At 35.5% G+C, this 26,661-nt stretch overlaps 3 protein-coding genes across 6 annotated transcripts; 1 reads left to right on the top strand and 2 right to left on the bottom strand.

Moving 5' to 3' along the window:
- Positions 1–7,150: 7,150 nt before the first annotated feature.
- On the top strand, positions 7,151–10,935 carry LOC149388190 (glutaredoxin-C5, chloroplastic-like). The gene is made up of 5 exons (XM_089621615.1): positions 7,151–7,513; positions 7,630–7,703; positions 8,864–8,938; positions 10,439–10,465; positions 10,676–10,935. Exons 1-5 carry the CDS (start codon positions 7,227–7,229, stop codon positions 10,750–10,752), a joined length of 540 nt encoding a protein of 179 aa, XP_089477741.1. The 5' UTR covers positions 7,151–7,226; the 3' UTR covers positions 10,753–10,935.
- Positions 10,936–12,559: 1,624 nt separating this feature from the next.
- On the bottom strand, positions 12,560–23,178 carry LOC149388188 (transcription factor DIVARICATA-like). The gene is made up of 3 exons (XM_089623419.1): positions 23,055–23,178; positions 13,151–13,553; positions 12,560–13,063 (listed from the first exon to the last, which is right to left on the bottom strand). Exons 1-3 carry the CDS (start codon positions 23,116–23,118, stop codon positions 12,598–12,600), a joined length of 933 nt encoding a protein of 310 aa, XP_089479545.1. The 5' UTR covers positions 23,119–23,178; the 3' UTR covers positions 12,560–12,597.
- LOC149388189 (uncharacterized) lies at positions 17,745–21,043 on the bottom strand. Of its 4 annotated transcripts, none has more exons than XM_089621805.1 (10): positions 20,840–21,043; positions 20,636–20,688; positions 20,312–20,402; positions 19,412–19,475; positions 19,213–19,321; positions 19,064–19,130; positions 18,834–18,880; positions 18,631–18,736; positions 18,352–18,477; positions 17,745–18,218 (listed from the first exon to the last, which is right to left on the bottom strand). In XM_089621805.1, exons 3-10 carry the CDS (start codon positions 20,334–20,336, stop codon positions 18,043–18,045), a joined length of 720 nt encoding a protein of 239 aa, XP_089477931.1. In that variant the 5' UTR covers positions 20,337–20,402; positions 20,636–20,688; positions 20,840–21,043; the 3' UTR covers positions 17,745–18,042. The 4 variants fall into 4 exon arrangements, with proteins under 4 accessions (XP_089477931.1, XP_089477933.1, XP_089477934.1 ...); XM_089621807.1 differs by having other exon boundaries at positions 20,664–20,688; XM_089621809.1 differs by lacking the exon at positions 17,745–18,218 and having other exon boundaries at positions 18,355–18,425; positions 18,457–18,477.
- Positions 23,179–26,661: the final 3,483 nt, after the last annotated feature.

Genomic DNA, 26,661 nt, shown 5'->3' with positions numbered 1-26,661 from the left:
GATGCTAGCGACCATCGCCTCTTCAGCCTCTTGTTCAGTCATCGACAAATATCCTGTCTACAATTTTTGCGAATTCAATGATTTGGGATTAGGGATTTGAGTTCGAATTTGGGGCGTTTTGTTTATGGGATTTCTTTTCTATTTTATGTTATTTTTATATAAATTCACGTTTTAAATTGTTTTGAAATTGGTTTCGAATTGATTTTAAAATACCGGACTACATCTGACCGTCCATTCTTTTGACATCCATTTTTAACGTCCGAGGTTGCAACGGAGGTTCATTTATTTGAGTTTGGGAATTATTCCCACAACTTTTAAACGTTGGGAACTTAAGTATTACAAAACGAAAACTTTGGGTCTTTATGCCACCATTTTCCCTTTAGAAAATACACCATCAAAGGCCAACATTCTGAGATATACGGATCAGAGATTTGGTTTACAAGAAGAGACAAATACAATAAATAGCCATGTTATGTTACTCAGTTCAACGCCTCTTGAGCCAGAGATTGTATCCTCTAACTTGGCACGGTCTTATTTCTCATTCAATGCTGTTTCATATACATATTTTCTTCACATTATTTACACCAGCATGCATAGATATATGAAAGTCAACGGTACAAGTCAGGTTGCCCAAGTGGACCGTTACATTTTACTTGTATATTTTTGTTATACAGTGTATGTATCAATACGTAATAAACGAGAGTGAGAGCCTAGTAGCTAGGTTAAACTAATTTAACTTCAAATCAGAAGAAAAATGTACAAAAAAAATTCCTGAAGCAGCCATGTCCAGTCAAGGTGACCCCACAATATGTTTCCGAATAGCAGGTTTGAGAAAAAAAAAATGACATCAAGCTACAAAATATTAAAGGGTAATATAGCTAAATAGTCACCCATATTTAGACAGATTTGGATTTAGCCAACATTTGGTTAATTTCGTGTTAATAGCCAGCCCAAATTATTTACATAGATAAAAATACCAAAATAACCTCCAACCGTTCCCGCCCATTAACATGCTGAAAATAAAACATTTAATACAAAATATTCTGATATAACCGCCCATTAATGTCATTAAGATCATTTTATCCTACCCCATTAATGCCTGCATTTCTAGGGTTTCACTTCCCTGCACGCGAACCTCTGCGAAGAAAAAAAAAAAACAGCCCCTCTCTCTCTCCAGAAGCTCCGGGAGAAACTTGATCTCCCTCGTCGAGCCTTGCCTCGGCGACTCGAGCAGAGGCTCTTCGATCCCCTCCAACGCCTCCTCGGGCGCGCTGTGGACGAAAAGCCTGCGCTCGGACCGTCCTTTCGCCGCTGATTCTTCTCCTCCGATCCTCTTCATGGCCACGATGGTCGTCTTGGTTGAGCGGGAACGCGACGATGCCGCCGGGCTTCTTCGCGAGGCGGCCCGCGAGCTCGGCGTCCCGGGCCAAGTTCCCGGCGTAGACGAGGTCGAAAGTCTCGTCTCTCGGCGTTGACTGGTCAACCACGGTGTGGGGACCGTAGGCGCGAGGGTTCTTGAGGCCGACGGGGAAGACAATGGCAGCTCTGTCGCTTTTTCGGAGGAGACCCTCTTCGGCGAGGCCGCGGAGGAGTGAGAAAAACTGCTCGGAGTCGAAACTGAAACCGGGTTTATTCTCTCCGGCGCATCTGAGGCCCTTCTTCGAGAGAGGGCCAATGCAAGGGAAGGCTATGAAAACCAGAGCCTGGATACGCTGGTTTTTTTTTTTTTTTTTTAAATACAGTATGTTCGTGTAAATAGATAGCCTATTTACAGTATGTTCGTGTAAATAGATAGTCAATTTACAGTATATTCGTGTAAATAGATAGCCAATTTACAGTATATTCGTGTAAAAACGAAGCTTATTTACAGTATATTCACTGTAAATACAAAGCCTATTTACAGTTAATCGTGTAAATAAACTGAAAAATTCTGGAAATATTTTGAGCACGAAAATTCTGGAAATTATGAATATGGAAGACAAAATAATATCAATGAATGAAGAATTAATTCGAAATTAATTACCTAATGAATTGCAACAAAAATATAAACTAATTACCTAAAGTCAGTGTTGAAAATTTCCAAATACATAACAATTAATGGTTGATATCTTTCAAAATCTGCTCAAAATTCAAATTTGAAAACTTCCCTTTTCGGTTTCAATATTTAATTCGAATTTTTTTTAAAAAAAATGCATAATTAAAATAGCGTAAGGACAAAAAGGTAAAACTAATTCAATTAATAAGCTGCCACGTAAGCAAGAAGTATATTTACGAAAAATTAACGAAAGGTTGGTTAAAACCAAATTACTAGTGTTTTAGATGGTTAAACAGCTAATTATTTGAATATTAAATGTATAAGTTTAGACAATTAAGACATGCAAAACTATTGAGGGTATTTATATTTGTTACGTTTATAATTTGGATGAGCATGTGAGTGTAAGAATATGCGGATTAGGTGTTTGAGAGAATGACTGAGTGAAAGATGAATGAAGATGACAAAAAACGATTTCCTTCATTAATCGTAACAGAGTATTTATGCAATGCGCTATTAGAACTGTAGCTAACTCTAACTGAATTACAAACAACTTATTGACTACTTGACTAGTGATTACTTGCTTAACACGCTAACACTAATAGATGCGTGCTAGGCACGTGATCACAGCTGAGATGACTGAGTATCTCTAACAGTGAGACAGAGCCCAGGGATCAGGGAGAAAGAGGACATCAATAATTTTCTTTTACTATTGAAAATAATGTTTCTTTCTCTTAAAAGGATATTGTTTTTACAAATAATTGGCTACGTAACCATCTTAAACACTAGCAATTTGGTTTAAACCAACCTTTCGTTAATTTCCCGTAAATAGCCATCTTGTTTACGTGTCATCTTATTAATTGAATTAGTTTTACACATTTGCCCTTATTTATTACGTCCGCTAATTGAATTATGCAGTTTTTTTTTTAATTTTGAATCTAACCAATTTGGAAAGATTGTTAACGTCTATTTGAAAATTTTCAGCGTTGACTTTAGCTAATTAGTTTATATTTTCGTGGCAAAAATCTTTGAAATTTACAATTCTTTTGTCTTTCATATATTCATAATTTTAGAACGTCCAAAATATTTCCAGAATTTTTTTTTTTTTTTTTCAGTTTATTTACACGAATATACTGTAAATATGCTTTGTATTTACAATGCATTTACGATGAAACAATTAGTATTAACTGTAAATCAACGTCGTATTTACAATACTGGATGTAATTGACCAAAAATAAAAAAGGCCATTTCCTATTAGCATATATACAGAATATTTGTGCGAGTTGTTATAAACCAAAAATAAAAAAGGGTCATTTATGTGTATTTATTGAGTTTTAAATCCTCCCTCAATTTGTGCGAGTAGTTATGACTAAATATTTGTTTTCTATTTAAATTAATAGGCTGCAAATAATGGGCGGGAATTTGGCTGAGGTTATTTGAGGTCATATACGTCTTTTAACATGCTGTAAATAGATTGATGTGGCTATTAACAGAAAATTATAACAAAAGGTTTCTCAATTTGCCTCCTAAGATGGAAGCATTGAGCGGTCGTGTGACCGTAATCCCGGTGAAACTCACAATAACGGGATCGGTCGCAAGATGCGAGGCCGTCTTTCATCAGAGTCGGAGCGGTGAACTTGTCATGCGCCACAGCGTAGATTTGCTCTACTGGGGCGTTCAAAGGGGTGTAACTTAAGTAGTCTCTAAAATTGCTTGCAAGACGCGGCTTTTGAGACATAGGGGGTCGGCTATCGGAAGCTTGACCTCCCTTGTTAACCCTTTTCTGGGGTTGCCTGGCTCGTTGCCGGACTCATCCCGACGGCGGGAGCTTTGGTTGCTGCTCCTGCGGCCGTCGAGGTAATCGTCCACCCCCATGAAGGTTTTGGCTCGGTTCATTAACTCGGCCAGTGTAGAAGGGACTTTGCCGACGACGGACTTTAAGAAGTCTCCGGTGCGCAAGCCCTCGATGATGGCTGTAATTGTGTCACTGTCGTCAAAGCGGTCAACCTTATTTGAATGTGCGGTGAATCGGGTGAGATACTGTCTCAATGACTCGTTATTCTCTTGCCTGATTGACCATAAGTACATCTTGGTCTTCTTTAGGACCATCGATGTAGCGAATCGTGCTAGGAACATGTCCTTCAGGTCTTTGAACGATTGGACGCTTCCTGGTCTTAAATTCTTAAACCACTCAAAACCGGGTCCGGTGAGGGTAAGACTAAAAGCCTGGCATAGAGCCCCAGGTGGAACGCCCTGCATCGTCATCCAAGTTTCGTAATGTTGGATGTGATACGTGGGATCAGTTTTCCCATTGTATGGAGGGAGATTTGGGAGTTTGAGGTTTCCCGTGCACACCTCAGAAAGGATTTGGGCAGTGAAGGGCGAGGAATGTTCTTCTACGACCCCGTATGTATCACCGGCCAAGCCTCCTTCATGCAGATCACGCACTTCGTTACGAAGACTCGGAGTAAAATCACCATATCTGGCGGCTCCGATGTCCTTTTGAGCCGAAACCGGTGGCATTGGACAGACGACAGACAGAGCTTTAATTTGATTTAAGAATCATTAAATTTCGATTTCTGAGCAGAGAGTTATGCCACTTTTAATGCGGGTTTACTCCAGCTCGAAGAAAAAGAAATAAATTAAAGCTTGGTTCTTTTTAGGTGCGAAAAAAAATCGAGTGTAACGGAACGTTTTATGAAGGTTGTTAAAGCTTTTATTTGTGTTTTATTAGCAAGGTAATAAAAAGGCACAAAAGAAATAACAACAAGCATAAAACGAATACGGTAAATAAAAGAAACTAGAAAGACAAAGTAACTAGTTACAAAATTTACCGAAATTTCTCAAACCTTTAAAACACGTTTTTCTGTATAAAAAATTAAAAACTTTTAGAACTGATTCTAATGTGTTTTAAAAACATCCCAAACTCATAGAAAATCAACATGCTTTTTAATTTAAAGACAAGAGCAATAAATTAAAAAAAATCTAAGATTACAATTCTAACTTGTCACAAAATTAGTAAACTTTCGAAAACGATTTTCAAGCTCATAATTTTAAAAACATGTACATGCATCTCTTTGACCATAGCTCTGATACCATTTGTTGGAATTGATCTAGGGTTTAAGAAAAAGATTAAACGCTTCAGGAAGCGGCGGAATTTTAAAAATTATGCTTCCGTTACGTATGTTTTTATAAAGTATTTATTAAAGAAAAGCTTTTCAATATATATTATGTAAGAAGAAATTCTCCGCAGCTCGTGGGTGACCAAAAGTTCGCTGGTCGTGAGACTCGTGACAATGGATGTACGAGGTTGTACATTGCAGCATATAACTGCACGATGAGGCACATGATGTCACATACGATCTCATTTTGGGGATTGTTGTTAGTCGTTTTATGAAATATTAATTTTCTTATGACTTACGTGGAATTTCATGAGCCCCAAAACGCTGTCGAATTCATAACTCACTCGTTTCACTCATCTTTGGCCTCTAAACACTCAAACCCTCAACATTCTACATCAACCCTACTAATGTTGAGCGTCGGAGAGGTAAACAGAGGCAACCCATCTACTTCCCCTTTGTAGTTCACGTACTCTCTACTTCTTTTCAGGTAGTGAGACGGGGGGAGCTTCATCCACGACTAAGGGACGACTTGGGATACTAAGTCCGACACGCTCGAGCCGAAGTGAGACCACTTGGTCCGGCCTTGGGTCTAACCACTTTGGGCTCCTAAATAGTTGTCCGAAAACAAGCGACAATATTTTGGGGCTAGAAGGAGGGGACCTCTCGACCTTGGTGACACTCTCCCTTCCAATCCTCACTCTTACTATGCCTACGACTCTCGAGAGATGAGTCACATTCCCGCTACCTCCGCAGGCACTCGAGCGACGAGCTCAAGGTACGACCTTCGAAGCCTCGCGCACCGTCTAGGTGGGCAACCTCGTGACAACAAGAGCCAGCCCCGAGACTCAGCAAATGATCCTGAGGCCGCGCTCCGAGAGGACACGGCTCGGAGGCTCGCCGAGCTCCTAGACCATCCCGGCGTAGACGGCACACTCATCACCGACCTCCTCGGCTACGACGTCGAGGATAAGTCCGCCCAAGGTGACTCCGACCCCGACTATGTGGGGGAGTCACGAACCGATGAGGCAACGCCAAGCCTCGCCCCGTCACGGTCCGAGAGGACGAACAGCGAGTTGGCCAGACCGTCGCACCCGGCGCGGCAGCAGGCACAATCACACTCCCGAGGACTCGCCCCCTCGGTTTCAAGAGGCGGCCGGACACGGCCCTTCACCGGGGAGAGAGCAACCTTGGGGGACGATGGGGCCGATAGCCGTAGCGCCCGCCGGAAACTCACGCATAGCAATCAGACTAATATTGAGCGTCGAAGCGCGTACCAAAGGCACGGCCTATGCGCCCCTCTGAGCTTATTTTCTTCTTATTCATACTATCAAGTCTCTGCGACGAATGAATAACATTTTTGAGCTAGGGAAGGAAACTCGTGACTTTCGAGTTTCTATAAATCCGGCTCGGGCGCGACCGCTTCGTCCGAATTTGAGTCGAACCACCCGAAATCTTCGACGTTGTCCGATTTTCAGCGAAAACATGTATCATCTACATCTAAACCTCAAAAGACCATAAAATATCGAGTTATTGAAATCCAAATAAAAATACATCTAATAATTCATGTAATGATAAATTGTAATGGTTAAAACAGCCAATGCGATTATGGTAGAAGAAAATGATGTAATAAGGGTTGAGAAAAATAAATCTTACATCGTAATAATTTTTCATTTTTTTTTAAGTTCTTGATGACAATAAATGTTGCATTTTGTGGTGTAGTGCGGCAAAATGTGACTCCGATATTGGTGGTGTTCGATTTCGATGATCGATGGCGAGACAATGTTGAACGTTTTAGAGACATCGTGACGATATAAAAAGAATGAGAAAAGAAATGCAAAATTTAGATTAATTTCATTTCTATGTTTATAAGTTAATTTAGATTATATGTTTAATTTCTTTTAAATTTTTAATTTGAGCCATTATCCCATGCAGAAAGTTATACTTTTTGCCTGAAAAAGGATAAGAAAATCTCAAAAAGAACATAAAACAAAATAAAATAAAATAATAAACCCCAAGAAAGCCGCAAAAGAAGTTTCCAAGTCCAAAGCCAGAGCTAAGCTAAGACAGCGAAAATGGCGGTGTCAACGAGTCTCACTAATTTCACCGTTCTCGGTCTCAGCCCTCACCGACGATTCCTATCTTCCTCTGTTCTTTCGATTCCTCTCAACAACACAACATTCGTTTCGAGAACCGCCTCTATCCATGGCTTCACGAGACCCAAATCTTTCTCGGTTCAAGCCGTGGACTCTTCTTCTTCTTCCGCGTCCTCTTCCTCTTCCTTCGGCTCTCGCCTCGAAGAGTCCGTCAAGAAGACTGTGACTGAAAATACAGTGGTTATTTACTCAAAAACTTGGTGTTCGTAAGTCTTTCGTTGTTGATTCCTCTCATCGTATCTTGATTTTGTTGATAATTTTCATTGCGTTTGAAATTTTTTTTATTTTTTTTTATTTTTTATTTTTATGTTTTTCGCCGAAGATATTCGTCTGAGGTAAAATCACTGATGAAGAAACTTGGATACGAGCCATTGGTGATCGAATTGGACGAAATGGGTAAGCGTTTATAATTGAAGACTTGTTTTGCCAATTTAAGCTTTCTAGGCCAAGTGACGAATCTGAGTCCACGCCGAGTAATATTTTCTAATTGTGTTTAGTGCCATAGTTCTAGTGTCATTTTCACATCGAATCTATCCTAAACATAGATTGGAAATTCATGTTGCCTTATTAAGTAGATCCTAATTGGAACACTATATACTAAAGGCAAAGCTTGGCATCATTATATAAAAAAGTGACGAGAATATTTTGTAGAGATAAAGAGCTTGGCAACTGCCAAAGCCCAAGATTACAAAAGCTGGAACCGTACAAACGCCCAATCACAGGTTGATAAAGGCAAAACTTTTCCTGCTTTTTAATTGGTACAGATTAAAAAATGGAAGATAGGTTACATTGACCCAGATATATTCTGTACAGTGGCTTCTGTAGAGAAAATATAAAATGGATATTACTCTTCTACGGAATGATAAGAGAAATCTGCTCTGGTTCAATGCTTGAAAGTTTTTGCCTGAATTTAATGTGGCTGGATATTTTCAGCTGTACACTGTCATAAATCATAACGAAGTAAACATTCTTCATGCTTGAAAGTTGAGACTGAGAGACAATGTCTAGAATAGTTACTCCTTAACCATGCAACCAAATATTGCAAAGTTTCTAACCCTTGAGACTCATTTGTATCCTTTCGCCTATGCGCATGGTGTTTTTGCGACGTTTTTGAAATAATTTGCACTTAGATAATGTGTTTGAATGATGAATTTTTATTGCTGTTTGATGCCATGTACAGTAATAATTATATGGTGTTGAATAATTTCTTTGTTGGTACATGCTAAATATCATTTGTACTAATATGGATAAAATTATAACAAAGTGGGTTTTCTTTAAAAATATGATAAAAGGCTGCAGTTAATTTTTATATACAGCAAATAGTGAAAAATTGAAGCTGTAACGAAAAAAAGCTAGAGAGGGAAAGCAACCAAATAAGTATTCTAATAGGGAGGTATAAATTTGACTTTTAGTCGGTCAAACGGGTTTCTGGCATTTGAAAGTTAAAAAAAACGGCATTAAAAAAATTTATGGTTTGTTAAGCATTTAGGGAACTTATCCTCTGCAGTCTTAATGGGTTTTTGTTTAACAAGCTGAATATCCTTTCATTTCTTCAGGTGCCCAAGGGCCACAGCTCCAGAAGTTACTGGAGAGAATTACTGGACAACATACTGTTCCAAACGTTTTCATTGGTAAGCATCGGTTTATGATTGCTTCATCACTAAGTAACATGCAAATATATTTCATTCGAAAGAGATACCATGTTAACGTTCTGTATTGTCTGTCAGCTTTGGAATAATTTTGCTTACAATATTGAATCTTTGACTTCGGCAATATAGGTGGGCCGGTTCTTAATATTAAGATCAGCGTCCATTTTCCCTCCTTGAATATCTCTTAGTCTTGGAATCGTATTCGTGAGCTTCAACATCTCTTAGCCAATTTTTTCACGATTTATCTGTATCTCACACCACAATATATGGGTGCTTTTTGGGTACTCATGTATTTAATAGAATATTTACCCCAAATATGAACTATTTTCTAAGCGTCATTTTAGTCAATGGACTCATTTTTCGAGAAAAATAGTCAAATGATTAATTTTGTAGGATTTTAGTCTCTCCGTAAATATATTAATTTTTTTTAAAGAAATTCTATCAAAGAAACTAATAAATTATATTCGTTTCTCTTAAAACAAAAAACTTTTGGAAGAAGAAATGCTCTCTCTCTCTCTCTCTCTCTCTCTCTCTCTTGTAGTTCATGTTTGTAATTATCTTACGAGCATGGCTGCGATCAAGAAGAGTCAGTTTGTGCTAGCTTATCGCTAGTTGACAAACATTTTACAATCTCGCTAGGTTGAGATGGTAGAGCTATACATGCTGAGTGAGCAAAGAAAAAAAAAGGATACTCAGAATGCTTATGCAGAGGAAGGTAGCGTCGTGGCTCTGTGATATAGTTTACGAAAATCTGGATATTGTTTAACCTGGGAACTGGTGTTGGTGGACATCATGGAGAACAACATAGGCAAGTGGCTTAAACGAGTCAGTCCAACAGAGCAGAAAAAGCCGGGCTGTTTCACTAGGTGAGAAGAAAGAAATTGGAGGCTGGCCACTGAGGTCAATGGACACAATTATTGTAGCTTCAATCGGAAGAAACATATCATGCTCATCGCTATCTGGCAATGAAGCAATCATATGGTGTTCAAGTGGTGATGAGCTGGACGGGATGACGAAGAGACAGATAAATGGATAGCCGAAAAGCATTGGGAAGGTATTTTCGTGGCGGTGAAGAATAGTTAGATTGAAATCGCGAGCATTGGGAAGGTATTTTTGTGGCGGTGCAATTTCTCCTCAAATCATTTCCTCACCGCAAGCTCACTTCTTTGTCCAACACTTAAGTTTCAATAAGAATCTAGTTTCTTAAATAGTTTGTGAGTGCTTTTCTCAAAAACTTGGTTTAGGCACCAAAATGTCACCGGCACAGTAGTCAGGTGAATATCATTGGTCAATCGATCCACCGACTGAACCCTACAATTAATTAGGATGAAACTCAAGTTAATTGAATTGATCTAAAGCTTAATGAGTTGTGCATATTAATCCCACAATACTCGATTATTTCTTGCTTTGTCTTTCAATTTTGAGTTCGCATAGACCATTTAACAGTTGGAATCTCAAACTTTTGTTTGTATTGATGTACAGGAGGGAACCACATTGGCGGTTGTTCAGGTAAGACTTTACTTTCCTACTCAAACTTACAACAGAATATCTAATCATACAAGATATCGCAGTTCCGCAACTTTTAAGATGATACTATCCAACAGCTTTTTTTTAAAAAAAAAAGAAAAAAAAAGTAAAATAAATTGTACGGCTTTAACCAATTATGATAAATGCTGTGGTCTTAAGAGATTTTTTTAATTCTTTGTTCCGTCGATGCAGAAACTGTGAAGCTCCACAGGAAAGGAGAGCTCGAACCTCTGCTCGCGGAAGCTGCTGCTAAAATTAAGCAGAGCTAGAGCGCCAGCTCGTGTCTTCGGTCCGAAGCTAATGTCACAATAAACAGCTTTCATTAGAGAACAAATCTGTTCCCGCAAAAACCTTTCATTTGTATTCTACCATTCTTGTTTAGCTAATAATTTATGTCGGTCTTGTTATCTTAATCCAATTTTTTTTCAAGAGTAAAAGTTACAGATTGCCGAGGTTTCGTGTTCGACTCTCCTTTGCTGACATGAGATGTGATTTTCTGCATGTCTGAGTCTGAAGCCGGTGAATTATTGTTACTCCGGGTAACAGAACTAAGCAACCACATCATTGTTGGAACTTTCGTCAAAGGCTAAATGTCCGGTGTCGATATTATAACTCACAAAGTCACAACCATTTTATTTTTATTTCTTGACAATGTGCTCCTAATCCAACTTCTCGTTGCTCCTAAGGCAGTTTATCTTGCATAACCGTTTCTAATTTTAATTTTGTCTTAGTACACATAATTTTTGTATTTAAAAAAAATCAATTAATAGATAGAATGTAGTCCTTGGAGAGATTAGTCTTGGGGCTAATTGTTTTAGTGGGGTTGGTGTGATTAGATGCTTGATTACATCTTACTACACATGATTTTTGTTTTTTTGTTTTTGGGTATGATCCCATGAGCTTGTGGCGACCTGTGAATTCTGCATGCTTGAGGAGAGAGTTGATATTTATTTTAGAGTATTTTCTAAATGATATTTTTATAATGTTACACGACGCATTGATTATCAATATATATTAACACTAATTAATTTCAAACCTTAACAACATTTCACAATCTTTTAGGGGAACTTTTGTCTAAGTTTATGAATATTTTGTAGGTATGTGATCAAATAAAAATTACGAAGAACGCAAACCTTGTGATATTTCGTTAAAAAAAAAAAGTGTGGTAGCTCAAATTGTGATTAATTACTTTAACCAGCTCGCTCTTCGAACTCGCATAGTAGATTTTGACTGTGAGGGAAGTAATCACCGTCCGTTTGAGCTACTCACTGTCCGTTTGAGCGTACAATCTCATCTGTTTGGTTATTTTTTAATAAGTTTCCAAATATTGCTTATATCCAAAACGTCATGTTTTGAATGGCCTAATAAGTTACAAATTTCATAAGATTAATAATTTTCGGTTATCTTAGTTAATTAACAATACATAAAATAATATTATCGATTAAGAAGAAAAATTAATATACTATCTGTTTGGCTATGTTTTGAAATTGCTACAAAAATAACACACAATTGATTAGAATATTATCGATTAAGAAGAAAAATTAATATACTACTAGTTCTACCTTCTTTTTTCAGAACTCTTAGCTCTACTTGATTTATCAAATATATAAGATTAATAATTTTCGGTTATCTTAGTTAATTAACAATACATATAATAATATTGTTAAATAAGTTGTAACTTTTGTGCATTACTTGTTTAATAGTATACTATTAGACATATAATAATATTGTTAAATAAGTCTTGGATAATATAAACAGAGCTGCAAAATAATAAATAGTTTAATTAAATGGATTCATGCAGTGATATCTATTGCATTGCATAGCAGTTGCGACGACACTTTTTTTTATAAAAAAAAAGCAAACGGCTAATTACAAGTTTACAACTGCTTTGATATAAGAGGCATATGATAGGAAAGGTCCAATTAAAGAAAAAAGAAAAGAGAGAGAGAGGTAAGAAAGAAGAAGAAAAAAAAAGAATAATAATATTTGCGTTCTAACAAATAAAAATAAAAAGAAAAAGAGAGAGATCCCAAAGTGAATTAGGCTTATGATGCTTGAGTTATTGCATGCAGAGTCAGCATTTCAATAAGGGTTTGTTTAGAGGTCAAGCTCAGTCAACCAGACCATTTTGGTTGTATCTGTGTTAGTTGGTTAGTGAAAAACCCATACTCTGAGCTATTGCCACCGGCGTTGTTATTATTACCGCTATACCCCTGCATTTTGAGCCCAAACGAGATAATCCCGTACGGACTGGACGAGAGGTTGAAGACGTTGGCGCTTCCGACGTGAAAGCCTATCTGAGCGCTGCTCGGCTGGTTCCACTGTAACGCCGGCGGCTGAGGAGGCACCGGAGACGAGGGCCTCACGGACTCCGGCGAGGGCGTGCGAGGATCGCTGAGGTTGACGGTGGTGATGTCGTGGATGCTCGCTCTGCCCTTGTCCTTCCCGCCCGACACCTGGCGGATGAAATACTTCTGCGCGTGGCTCGCCACTTGCGTCGGCGTCCTCGTCACCACGAAGTTCCGCGAGATGTTCCTCCAATTGCCTTTCCCGTACTTCTTCAGACCCATCAGAAACAGCCTGATATCCATGATAAAAAAAAAGTTGTTAATTCTCGGCATTAATTGGGCTGTAAAAAAATCAGGGAAAGTTGATAAGTGGGCTTACTTGTGCTCTTCTTCGGTCCAGAGAACGCCTTTTTTGCGCTCTTGGTTGAGGGGCTTGGAGCGCTTGGGGTGGGCGGCGGCGGCGGCGACCCAGTCGAGGGTGAAAGCGGCGGTGGCGTAGCTGGGGTCGGGAACGAGGCCGGCCTCGATGTTGCTGACGTCATACTCGAGCTCCTTGTACTTTCTGATGACGTCGTCGACGGACTTGCCGGGGATCATCGCCGCCACATTGTGCCACTTCTCCGGCGTCTCCTTGTCGTACACGGCCAGGGCGTTCTCGAACTGCTTGTTCTCCGTCGCCGTCCATCCGCCGCCGCTCTTCGTGTCCTCCTGAAGCCAGTTGTACGGCACCGGAGATATGATTTCCATCTCTCTCTCTTCAACGTCGCTGTTCCACCACTCGCCTATATTTACAACGACTATTATTATAATTTATACCCACCAATAATACACAGATAAATATTTTTTTTTTAGAAAATTCATTACTGAGTTTTGACTTTTGACTTTTGATCAGATAAAAAAAAAAAAAAAACCGACAATATGATTGATACCATGAAGGGTCGGTGTACGCTTCTCAGCCAATAATATATTTGAAATGATAAAAATGTGCCCCAATAACTTTTTTCGTGAAACATCTTTTTTTTTTCATATCTTTAAAATCCAACCTAAAGTAAATGAGAGATATACTTACTTTTTTACCGCATTTTTCTTACCAAACAAAAGTTTCTCAGAAATAAAAAAATTAGCCACTCTGTTGTGATATACTTAACTTAACACTAATATATATCACATCTTACTTCCTACATGATTGGCTCAAATCAAAAGAAAAAGAAAAAGAGATATATTCGACAATAAAGTTTCGGTTTGCATTTTGGCCCCAATGCTAATATATAATTTTATACCCATATTTTATATGCTTGCAAAGCAACAATCAGATTCAGAACGTGCATTGACTGGGAAATTAGATGCTTGATTATCGTTGATTGTTGTGTCGTTTTTCGAATTTTAGGTGCACCACATTGCTACTACACAGTCTCGTTCCTGAAATTTCTTCAATTCGCTAGTTAATCAACCACTATTTTTTTTAGAAGTGGTTGAATGATATTTCGAACAATATGATGTTTAATTTTCATCTGTAGGAAGGGAAGTATAACAATATTTATGCCTTCCTAATACTAAATAGGGTCATCAATAGTATATAATATTGACAGATAAATAAAACTAGGCACATGAACTTTTGAAGATTTGTCTTGTGGTCTCACTTATCGGTGTTCAAAGATGTTTGATGCCTATATCTTTAGATGTTATATCTTTTTTCTGTTAGATATGCCTCGAGCTTTTTTTTGAAAAAAAAAAAAAAAAAACTTATGAAGGATTTAGATTATATGACACTATATTCTTGTTGTGAATTCTCATCTTATGTGAGGGCATTATTAGTTCATGGGATTTGAACTTGAATATGAGTAAATTAAATATTTTTTGTTTAAATTAACCAAAAATATAATCATATTAGTGTATCTTATAGCTGCATGTAAATAAATTTAGAATTTGTTTATATGTAAGTCAACCATTTATATATGATAATATTTGTGTTAATAATTTTGAATTTGTTGAAATATATCTATAGGGTCCACTAATGCATTTGTCGTAATGACGTTTTTTTGTTGATTTTAGAAAAAATATTCAACTTTAGTAATAACTGTTCTCCTAAGTACCATTTATAAGCATAGGTTATGGGCTTAGGTAAAATAGTCTCATGTTCATTCTAGTTAAGGGACATTACTCACAAAGACGAGATTAAGACAATAGCGAAAAAAATGGTATTGTAAAAAGATGACCCAATAATAGACACTTCAATATTTCATTTTAACAAAACAATGCCTCACGAGAGCCAAAAAAAAAAAAAAAATTAATAAAAAAACACTATTTTCGGTCTTTTTCATAACTAAACGACATCAGATAGTCAAATGATAGGAAAACGTTTTCTAAAAAATGACAGAAGTTATAAAACGACACAGGCTAAAAGCTAAGAACTTACCACCCAGAAACGACGTTAAGCTATGAGTAATCACAACCAAGGATTTAAAAACCGGGGGAACCGGACGGGAACCGGTCCGGTTCCCCCTTTTTGGAGCTCCCCGGCACCGGAACCACCAAAACCGGAATTTTCCGGTGGTTCCGGGAAAACCGTCGCGACCCAGACCAATTTTGCCAGCTTTCCGACCGGATCCCGCCGTCCCGCCCATTTCCCAACGCGACGAAGGCCAAATCTTCCCAGATCCCGCCGGTAACCCCTTTCCCGGTCCACTTCCCGGCCAAATTTTATTTTTTGATGATTTTGAGTTTAAAACTTGAAATTTCTTGATAATTTTTTAAGATTAAGTATAAATTGATAGTTGTGAACTTAAATGTAGTGTTGATTTAAGGTTTGTGTTCATGATTCTAATTTTTTGTAATTAATCCGAATTATTTGGTAATTTTTTGATTATTTAGTGATGATTAAGGTTATGATGAAGTGGTTTATTGATTTATGAAGATATTTTGTGACTTGTTTTTAATTTTAGAAATTTTGTGTTGATGTTTGTAATTTTTTTGGATTTAATCCGAATTATTTGATAATTTTGTGATTAGTTAGTGATGATTAAGGTTATGATGAACTTGTTTATTGATTTATGAATAAATTTGTGACTTGTTTATAATTTTAGAAATTTTGTGTTGATGTTTGTAATTTTTTTGGATTTAATCCGAATTATTTGATAATTTTGTGATTAGTTAGTGATGATTAAGGTTATGATGAACTTGTTTATTGATTTATGAAGAAATTTTGTGACTTGTTTTATCCTACGTACTTTGTATGTTTTTTTTGTATATTTCTTTTCTGAATTCCCCTCGGTAAATACCGGTATTTGACGGTATTCCTCTACGGTAACGGTAAGTTCAACGGTACCGGTTTCCTCTTTTTTTCTCGCTTCCCCCGGTATTCTTTTACGGTACGGGCGGTTACCAGTAAATTCGAAGGCTCGGAACGGTAACGATAACGGTATTTCGATCCTTGATCACAACTAGTTAGTTATTCAATTCTCCTACTATCACATTTGTATCTGCTCTTAAAAAAAAAAAAAAAATTAAAAGAGATTTTAGTAACTAAATTTATAGCATTTATAAATAAACCTGAGAAAGAGAAAGTGAGTGAGAGAGAGAGAGAGGTGTGTGAACCTGTGGCCATTCGTTACTAGCAATGTTCCAAACGCCGGTGATATTCAGGGGAAAAAGAAAATTCCTGGTAGTCTGAAATAAGAGAGCTACAACACTGAGAGAGAGATACAACACTGAGAGAGAGAGAGAGAGAGAATGAAATGGTGTGTGTATAACTATTACAGAGAGCGAGAGAGAGTGTGTTTTTGAAGTGTTTGTGACAGTGGATTTGCAGAGAGGGAAGAGAGAAAAAGAGAGAGAGAAAACGAATTTATATAATAATAGTTTAGAAAAGGAACGCTACGTATTGTACAGGAAAACGATTATGTGGCGCGTGAAGTGAACGCGTGCTCGTGGATGGAAGTGGATAAAGTGGGGTACGAGTTTCGTGTGCTTTCTTAAAGAAAATTATTTTCACAGCATATCAGCGCAGGGAAAATATTGTAGTGGGACCCACACAGTTCACTTTCTTTAAACCCTTTGTTTGAGACTTTGAGTTATTGACCAATGAATGATGGAAAATGTCAGATAATAAGTTGGGTTTGGGTGAATTTAAAAAATTTGGGGAGGTACTAATTACTTTTTGGGTACAAGAAGTGGATACGTCTACTTTTTAATTACATCATTTTTTTCATCTATAAATAAAAATTAATAATGAAATATCTTTTAGTTACATGCAAAATGAATGGACAAACAAAGCACCCGCAATACCCAAAAAAAGAGCAAATAGTTGCCTTGTGATCATTTTTCGTGCCTTCATTGGCCATCCATCTCTACCAAAGCACCGACCGTGATTTCAACATTTAAGAGAAAATTAAATGCACTTAAATGTTTACATTTTGTTTGGAATGAAACTTAAAACCAAGTTGCATTTTACATATTGGTCCCGTTCTATTTATTTTAAAAATAATAATGGAAATTATGTACATATAAATCGAATAAATATTTTAGTAAAACCTCAACGATTGAATACCATTATATATTTTAAACGTGTTCATTATTCATTATGTATAAAACCGTGGTATAATAAAATAAAAAGATGGTTGAATCCTCCAAACAATTAGCCCTCCGTAAAAAAAAAGTAAAGAGATTACTTTAGTAATATAGCTTTGAGCTCTTTAGCTTTTGTTTCTTTGAAATTTCTTGGAAAGAAAAAAATAACTTATTTTGCTTCTTATGTAATATATATATATATATATATATATATATATATATATATATATATATATATATATACTTCATATATATAATATGAAGTATGAACGTTGTCCCTTGAGACATTTCCTCACGTATATGTACTAGATAGTAACACGTGCTACGCACGTGTTTATTATAGTTTTATTTGAAAAAGAAGAATTTAAAATTAATTAGTTTTTCTTAACTAACATACATTAAAGAGATAATAAGAATTATAAAGTAAGTATCGTATTCACAAACATAAAACTAATATTTTCCATAGTTTTTCAATCAACACACGCAATCCTAAAATGCAAAGATGTGGAAGAAAAAAAGAAAATTATGATGTTCTTTTAAAATAAAATAAAAATTAGTTTAATTAAAGTCTAGGTTTTTTGTTGGAGCTAGATGTTGCAGGGGAGAGATCATCATCTTTGTTCTCCAATTCTTGGTCGATACAATTAAGCTCGGAGAGCTTGTAAACTTGGCTAACGGTGAGTTGGTGTTGCCTTCCTCTTGAATTTACAATTCTCGTGTCTTGAACATAGAACGCTTTTGTGATAGCCTCTTTGGCCTTGAACAACAAAAGTTTGGTGGCTCATATTGGAATTTAATGGCTCCACAGTGCTTACAGAGCTTGCTTGCTTTCAAAAAGTTTGGGGATGCTGGAATGTCATTACCAACTGGATTCACTTGTTCTGCCAAATATACCAAAGAAAAACCCATAAAAATAGAGATATTTCATTAAAATAAAAAATAATAGGTCACAACTAAACACTTAATAATCTAGAATTTGTAGAATACAAACATGCGCAAAAGATTGAAGCATACTATTTGCATTCACATGAGCTTTGATTGCATAGCCAAAATGATTGTAGCACTTTGCCAATGGAGCATTGAAGATTGTAGCACTTTGCCAATGGAGCATTGAAGATTCATGAAGCAATTTGTCCTTAGCTGTAAAATCAAGCATTTTGTTATGCATACAAACTCCAAAATAATTTGAATGTCATCTTCCCAAAAAAATTCCATTGATATAAATTAAACAGTACAAAAATAAAACGAACGATAGTTAAAATAAACATAACCAAAAAACAAGCAAAAGTATACCATTAGCGAAGGCAGGAAACGTAGCAGTAGAGCATAATTGTTTTGATCTGGGTAAGCAATCTCCACCTGTATTTGATTGTTCACAAACTATTTCATTTTCGTGTATCTGCATAAATAAAATAGATCCTTGTTAAAAAAGAATCTAAAAATCAAAATAAAATTACAGAAATAAGGAGTCTATGGAAATATAAAATCAAGAAGACCTGCAGAGGAATGACTGGCAACGAATCTGATGTTTTATCTTGCATGCCTGGACAGAAATGCGAAAAGGAAATCAATTAAAAATTGAGAAAATAAAGGATTCCCAAAATAATCAAGAAATAATTAGGACTATATTAGAAGAAAAAAGGCAAGCATATTTTTATTAAGTAGATGAACAATTTTTTTTAAAAATATAAAGTAGTAGTCAAACAAAGTACAAATTTGAGGTTACCTCTACAAAAGAACTCCGATCGGGCCGAACCCCGTTGTCTCTGCCTTTTCAAAGAATTGTGAGTGCCCTGTAAATTAAAAAAAATACTTATCCTTCTTATACTACGTGAGGATATTTTTTTAATTTCTTTTACATAAATAACTACTTACCCCAAATTGATCATCTAAGCAATGCTTCGCTGTAAGACGACGCTGAGGTTTCCTGTTTCTCTGATTTGAAGCTTGAGAATGTTCATCTACTAAAGATAGGTGAAAATCCCTATGGGAAGAAGAAAAGCACCCAATAAAAAAAAAACGTTATACCAATTCATTGAGAAGACTTGACGGCTGGAAAATATGATCTACCTACCCCTTCCTGGTTGCATTCTCTGCAGATGATGTTGCAGGTAGTACTGATTCTAAAGGATGTCTACCTGCATTAAGTAATAGCAAACTTGATAAGGTCCACAAATTTGCATGATCAAAGATAGACAATTATACTGTTGAAAACCATTAGAGGAAGCAAGTTAATAAATTTAAATATAAAACAAAATATCCTGCAACATTATAAAAAGACAAAAGAACCATAAGACCTAAACAACAGAGGATTATATGCAATACCCACTAAATTCAACTTCCGAGTACACTCTGATTCTTGGCATAAATGATTTCAAATGCAAAGCATTATCCAGTTTTCACTACAGATATGGACATCTTCCTGCTAAATTTGGAGAGTAGATGGGTTGTTCCCGAGGTTGTCAAATAATCGAACTTAAGGACCAATGGCGTATACACGGATCAACATAATGGCTCAACTTCACGAAACTATACTAACTACACACGTTCTGCATATAAAATTAATTTCGAATGAATAATTGGAATATCTATATTGTAAATATCGATGTAATATTCATCAGTAAAAAGTTATTAGAGTACGTTGACATACAAATGAATTTCAGTATTACACGAAGTTTAGTCTAAAACGTTAATTTTGACTTGCACTCATGGTTAGACCCACTGTACATACATGAAGTGTACCCTAAGGAAATTGAAAAAAACAAAGAAAATAATAAGAATGAACGTTTTGGTTCAATGAAATTTCTTCACAAATTATTCATAAAATAGAAGTCTGCGCTTAAAAAAAAATCTAACATGAGTTAAAAAAAATTCTAATTCCATTTCAATTATGTAAATCTTAAGTGTCATGAAAAGGAAAATAAATATAGACAAACAGAAACCTGAGAAAAAATAATAGAGAAAGAGATAGTACCTTGAGCGCTGTCTTTAGGATGCATGTTAGAAGGATTTAAACTTTGGGATGGTTCCAACAATCGATGTGGGGTGTCTCAGACCGTGTGAACCTGAGATAAAAAAAATAGAAAGGAAAACATAAAAAGCCTTTGTGAAACTTCCTTCCGTCTTAAATAAAGTTCTTAATATATTTATTTGAGAGCCTTGGCGAAGAACAACATACACGAAGACAATTTACTAAGATACCAATTCTTCTATTAAGTGTGAGCGTGATAGAAATGTATTGGAATTAAAGAGAATATATGAAGTGTGTCATTAAGTGAATTAGAGAGACGGAAAGAACCTGAGATCGCGCTTGCCAACAAAGTAACCTGAGATCGCGCTTGCCAACAAAGTCTACAATCAGAAGAAATAACATTTTAATAAGAATGGTAATGGAGAAATGGGGATATGTAGAAACCCACAATTGATCTCCAGAATCCAGATTTCCAGATTTCCGAAATTAGAGAGAGAGAGAGAGAGAGAGAGAGAGAGAGAGAGAGAAAACCTGGATCGTGTTTGAGGGCCGACATAAGAGATCAAGTAGAAGTGTGCGGAGCTTTGCAGGAGAGCATAAAAAAGAGAGCTTGAAGAAATGGCCGAAGAGAGAAATTAGTAAAACTGGAGAGTGAGTGAGAGAAGAGGGAAATGAATAGGCACCAAAGAAAATGCAAAGAAAAGTATTAATCGGTTTTATCAATGAAAAGATGGCTCATATATATCAGCTTGACGAAAAGCTGACTCGGATGTCGGCTTGGGTGAAAAGGTGGCTCAAATCTCGGCTTGTGAACAGTACCAAAATATAGGGCGGCGCAAAAAAACCGTAAAAACCGTAAACCGGACCGGACCGGGGATTTTTAAACCGCCGGTCCGGTTTAAAACGGTTTTTTTTCCCCCGGTCCGGTTTACTCAATGTAAACGGTCCGGTCCGGTTTTTTTTTTTAAAAAACCGTTAAACCGGACCGGACCAGATTATTTATAAAAAAAATTAAAAAAAATTAAAAAAAAAATTAATTGATGTCCAATTAGCCAAATTAGGCATTTGTGCATGTATTTAACTCCCAAATATGATTATATGTTTGTGTTTTGGTGGAAAATTAATGGTTTTTTTTTAAAAAATTATGTTAAACGGTCCAAAACGGTCCAACGGTCCAAAACGGTCCGGTCCGGTCCGGTCTAAACGGTTCAAAACGGTCTAAACGGTTTAAAACGGTCCGGTCCGGTCTGGATGATTTAAAACGGTCCGGTCCGGTCCGGTTTTTACAGTTTTTTGGTCCGGTCCGGTTTGGGTTTTTTTGAACCGTTTTGAACGGTCCGGTCCGGTTTTTTGGCCGGTTTTGGACCGGACCGGACCGTGCACAGGCCTACCAAAATATTCGCTCTTATTATTATTAGAAGGATATATATTTGATCTATTTTTTTAATATCATTTTTCTTAACCTCTTTTTACAAATATATATATATGGAAAATAAAATATTAATTTATAATTTAGTTGTGTTTGTTAAATAATTTTAATTTGAATAAAAGATTAGTCCAAATTGTATTTAAATCATTTTTTTTATTTATAATTTAGTTGTGTTTGTTAAATAATTTTAAATTGAATAAAAGATTAGACCAAATTGTTAAATATCATTTTTGTTAGTAGTTAAATACTATCACATTGAATGCACATCAGTCAATGTATACTTTGAAAATTAAAAGTATTATACAACAAAATTAAGTTTTTAAGTATATAGAATTTATATAAAAAAAACTCAAAAGAAATAAATACCGATACATAAACATGCGTAATACATATATAGATATTATTAAATCTTAAATATCATATATTTTACATGTTTAAAAATTGAATACTTATTATTTTCCGTATTTGTTGCCAGTTGTTACCCACGGAAGTAAACTCACCACATTCATTAAGGTGACAAGATGTGATATATATTAGTGTTAAGTTAATTATATCACAACAGAGTAGCTAATTTTTTTTTTATTTATGATAAACTTTTATTTGGTAAGAAAAATGCGGTAAAAAAGTAAGTATATCTCTCATTTACTTTAGGTTGGATTTTAAAGATATGAAAAAAAATATGTTTCACGAAAAAAGTCGTTGGGGCACATTTTTATCATTTCAAAAATATTATTGGCTGAGAAGCGTACACGACCCTTCATGGTATCAATCATATTGTCGTTTTGTTTTTTGTTTTTTGTTTTTTTTTTGTTTTTTTATCTGATCAATCATGTTGTTGTCAAAAGTCAAAAGTCAAAACTCAGTCATGAATTTTCTAAAAAAAATATTTATCTGTGTATTATTGGTGGATATAAATTATAATAATAGTCGTTGTAAATATAAGCGAGTGGTGGAACAGCGACGTTGAAGAGAGAGAGATGGAAATCATATCTCTGGTGCCGTACAACTGGCTTCAGGAGGACACGAAGAGCGGCGGTGGATGGACGGCGGCGGAGAACAAGCAGTTCGAGAACGCCCTGGCCGTGTACGACAAGGAGACGCCGGAGAAGTGGCACAATGTGGCGGCGATGATCCCCGGCAAGTCCGTCGGCGATGTCATCAGAAAGTACAAGGAGCTCGAGTATGACGTCAGCAACATCGAGGCCAGCCTCGTCCCCGACCCCAGCTACGCCACTGCCGTTTTCACGCAAAATATCATATTGGGTGAGTTTATTCCATAGATACCACATATATGTGGTATCTATGGAATAAACTCACCCAATATGATATTTTGCTCTCTGTAAGGTTGAGGGAAAGGGAAAGGAGTGGATAGTTTGGGCATGATAACAATGGCAGTAAACGGTGGCTCTGAGCCAGAAAATGTGAGCGTGCCACCACAAAGTCCCTCTTTGACCCGTCACATTAAATGCATACGTGTAACTATTTCCACTTTTTATTGGGCATTGAGAGAGATGGGAAGAAGAAAATAAGAACGGGAATAGTGCAAAGGAAAAAGAGATATTAGGGCCTGTTTGGTAGTTAACTCGAAAAGAACTTTAAGTGTGAGTGATGGTTTGAATGAAAAATAAGAGCATGCAAGGCTTGCTTTTTATAAGGGAAAAGAGTGAGGGGTGAAGTGGGATGTGGCTAGTTGTCACGGATGTGCCTTGCTAAATTTTATGACATTTGCAAAATATATATATATATATATATATATATATATATAATATATGCATATATATATAGCATAATTATTATGAGTTATTTGTCTCCTTAGGAGCCACAAAAATAAAACAGGGCCAAAGACGAAGAACAACAATATTGGAGAACCATTATCTTTCCATGATTTCTTATGCTTAACAAGTTAAATATATCATTCATTATAGGGGAGGATCAACTAATTTAACCACATGGGTTAACATTATAGTAATGTACAGAACCCAATATAGCAAGAAAGCTTCTTGCTTGAACTTGGCAAATTCACTTACGTGGTGTGCCTTTTGGGTAGAACTGTAATTTAATTCCGACCCTATAGAGATCTACTTGACAGAGCACTAAACTAATTCAAACAAAGTAGGAAAGAGAAAAAAATTTAAAGTTGACCGTACAAAGCCTTTAAAGTTTAAAGTGTGCACTGTGCAACAACAAAAACTAATATTTATATGTTTTCCTCTCCGAATTTCTACTGTAAATAAACTTCCATCCCATGCTAACAATAGGTGCTTTCTTGTCAAAGTGTACTATATATTGTCCTGGACAAGATTCCAATGGCAATCTTAGCTGGCTTCTTACATTTCTCTCTCTCTCTCTCTCTCTCTCTCTCTCTCTCTCTCTCTCTCTCTCGGAAAATTAAAAAAAACTTATCGAGTTTCAGAAAAGGGAAGAAGATACAATCAGTACTATAAACTTCCATTATTTGACTGGTGTGTTTTTAAGCGATTGGCTTTTGGCTTCTTAGGTATCACATGTTGTTTTCTTGATCAAGGCTAAGCTAAGCATCGGATTTTTGAGGACGTACGGTCGGCGTTGCAATTCAATGGCTCGATTTCAAGTCTCTTTGGACCTTAAGGAATCTCAATATATCTTTGTATATGTGATTACGTAAAAAATGCTATGAAACATCATATTAATTATTCATTTATTTATTTTGAATATCTACACGTTTTATTATTTTATTTTTCTATCCTTATATCCATGTGGTTCTAGGATTCAAAATGCTCCGAGAAAAATACGTTTGTTTAATAGAACATGAGTAAAATAAAAAATTAAAATAAAACCATATGACCTCAAGAAAGATTTTTAATTTTTTGCATAGTGCCTTGTCTTTTTTAAGCAATAAAGATTTGATTTTGTACTTGTTTTTTCTCTTTCTAAAAAATGTCAAGTTGTCAAGACTCAAGAGTCATGGTCATAGTATATTGGCCACACGCTAATGGGGCTATCACTTATCATTAGCTGATAGTTACCTCAAGTAACTTTCGTTCTAGGAATATGTACTGAAATTTAAAGAAATATGTACTGAAATTTCAACACACAATAAAAGAAAATAAAATTTATATAATCGGATTGAGCTTTCTGATGGTACAACAGCATTTAAATATATGGAGATCTCACCATCCAGTCAATAATTAGGAAAAATAGATAATGATTACTTTCTGTGGATTCTCAGTTTTTGAGGACCATTCTTTATGCGGTCATTCTCTCAATCTCACAAGTCACAACTTGTGTATAGAAGGAAACGGCGTGATTAAGCCCCTGTTTGGTTAACTTTTCTATTTTTGTTTTCTGTTTTCTGATTTTAAATTCTAGAAAACAGTTTTAGAAAAACTGTTTGGTTATAAATTCAGAAAACAGATTTAGAATCATGTTTCTGTTTTATTTGAAATTTGTTTAGAAAACAGAAAACAATGAAAAGTTGTTTTCTGTTTTATCTCTATACAATTGAATGGAAAACATAACCAAACAACATTTAAAATATTCTGAAACGTAATTCTAAATTTGTTTTTTAAATTTAAAAATTAGAATCAGAAAACAGAATTTAAAAACAGAAAACGAGTTTAGAAAACTAAACCAAACGGCCCCTAAGTTTTAATTTGTAGTTATAGATTCTTTCATATTTTTCTATAATATATACAATGGATCTTGTTTTTGCTTCCAATGTATAAAATGGACTTCGTACCAGAAAAATATCACTCTAGTCATTGGAGATCAATTATGAATCAAGATCCTCTATCTCTTTTAATGTCTTTTTTGATATCCCTCTAATTAAAATATGCCAATTTAATTATTTTAATTTATTTTTAAATTAATATAAATTAATAATTAAATAAAATAATGAAATTGTTTGTTTTGATCGAAGGGACACCAAATGAGACACCAAAAAGAGACAGAGGATATTCATCAATTATAATGATGATTAGGAAAAAGGCATAACAAAAATCTGGACCGCCTTTTAGGGGCTCAAAAAGGATGGTTTGTCTTGGCCGAAAAGTGAGAAGATCAACTAATCAGTTTAGAAAGAAAATAAGTTGAGAGGGTCTATTGAAACCATGGTTTTAAATGTCGGCGAAATTCACCGGAAATCGGCGGCGGCGCCGCTGCCGGAGTAAAAACGGCCGGCGAAATGCAAATTTTCCCTTTTGTCGTCGTTTCCGATTGTTTCATTTTTTTTTGTCGTTTTCGCCGAATTTTGTTTAATTTGTCGTTTTTTTTTCAAAAGCTAAAGAAAACTGAATATTTCTTAGCTGGGAATGGATCCGGAGTCACCCAGCGTATCTTCCAAGCCTTACCAATCAAACCAAGTACTAATTTTTCAATAGTATTATGTTTACTTTTATTTATATATTACATTTGGTTTTATGTAGACAAATATTATACATATGATAAAAGTTCATATATAAATGTAACAAATAAATTTTTACTAATAAAAATGGATATATTTTCAATTAATATTGTATTTTTAATAACTTTTTTAATTATATTACTACGTATCAAAATAAATGAATAAAATGATGAAAATTGATGTTTATAAAAAAACTATTATTAAAAGAAATTGATATGCTATAATTGAATATTTATTACCCGTTTTTAGTACATATATAAACTGCATATATAGAATATGTATTAAATATAATAAAATTATGATAAATATATATATTAAATAATACATACTATGTACTAAATGTATTCCTATTACTATAACTTAAATGTTGAAAGATGCATGTGTATATATATATTATATATATATATATATATATATATATATTTAACATATTTTTTGCAACATTATTTCCGTTCGGTTTTCCATCGTACCGCAGCTATTAACGAACTAGGATCAATCTGCAATCGATATTCTCCAAAATTAATCGAATATTAGGGTTTCAAC

The sequence above is a fragment of the Urtica dioica genome, chromosome 8 (assembly GCF_054948205.1).
Source record: "Urtica dioica subsp. dioica isolate 48M chromosome 8, U.dioica_male_clone48M_v1_H2, whole genome shotgun sequence".
NCBI lineage: Eukaryota > Viridiplantae > Streptophyta > Magnoliopsida > Rosales > Urticaceae > Urtica > Urtica dioica.
This window is presented reverse-complemented; position numbering and strand designations above follow the sequence as displayed.

Coding starts and splice junctions, on each gene's coding strand:
- LOC149388190 (XM_089621615.1), top strand. CDS start 7,227: ATGGCGGTGTCAACGAGTCTCACTAATTTCACCGTTCTCGGTCTCAGC. Junction 8,939..10,438: donor TGTTCCAAACGTTTTCATTG/GTAAGCATCGGT, acceptor ATTGATGTACAG/GAGGGAACCACATTGGCGGT. Junction 10,466..10,675: donor CCACATTGGCGGTTGTTCAG/GTAAGACTTTAC, acceptor CCGTCGATGCAG/AAACTGTGAAGCTCCACAGG.
- LOC149388188 (XM_089623419.1), bottom strand. CDS start 23,118: ATGCCCAAACTATCCACTCCTTTCCCTTTCCCTCAACCTTACAGAGAG. Junction 13,554..23,054: donor AGAGCAAAATATCATATTGG/GTGAGTTTATTC, acceptor TTGTAAATATAG/GCGAGTGGTGGAACAGCGAC. Junction 13,064..13,150: donor TGGACCGAAGAAGAGCACAA/GTAAGCCCACTT, acceptor CATGGATATCAG/GCTGTTTCTGATGGGTCTGA.
- LOC149388189 (XM_089621805.1), bottom strand. CDS start 20,336: ATGCATCCTAAAGACAGCGCTCAAG. Junction 19,131..19,212: donor GCTTAGATGATCAATTTGGG/GTAAGTAGTTAT, acceptor TTTAATTTACAG/GGCACTCACAATTCTTTGAA. Junction 18,478..18,630: donor GTTTCCTGCCTTCGCTAATG/GTATACTTTTGC, acceptor TTGATTTTACAG/CTAAGGACAAATTGCTTCAT.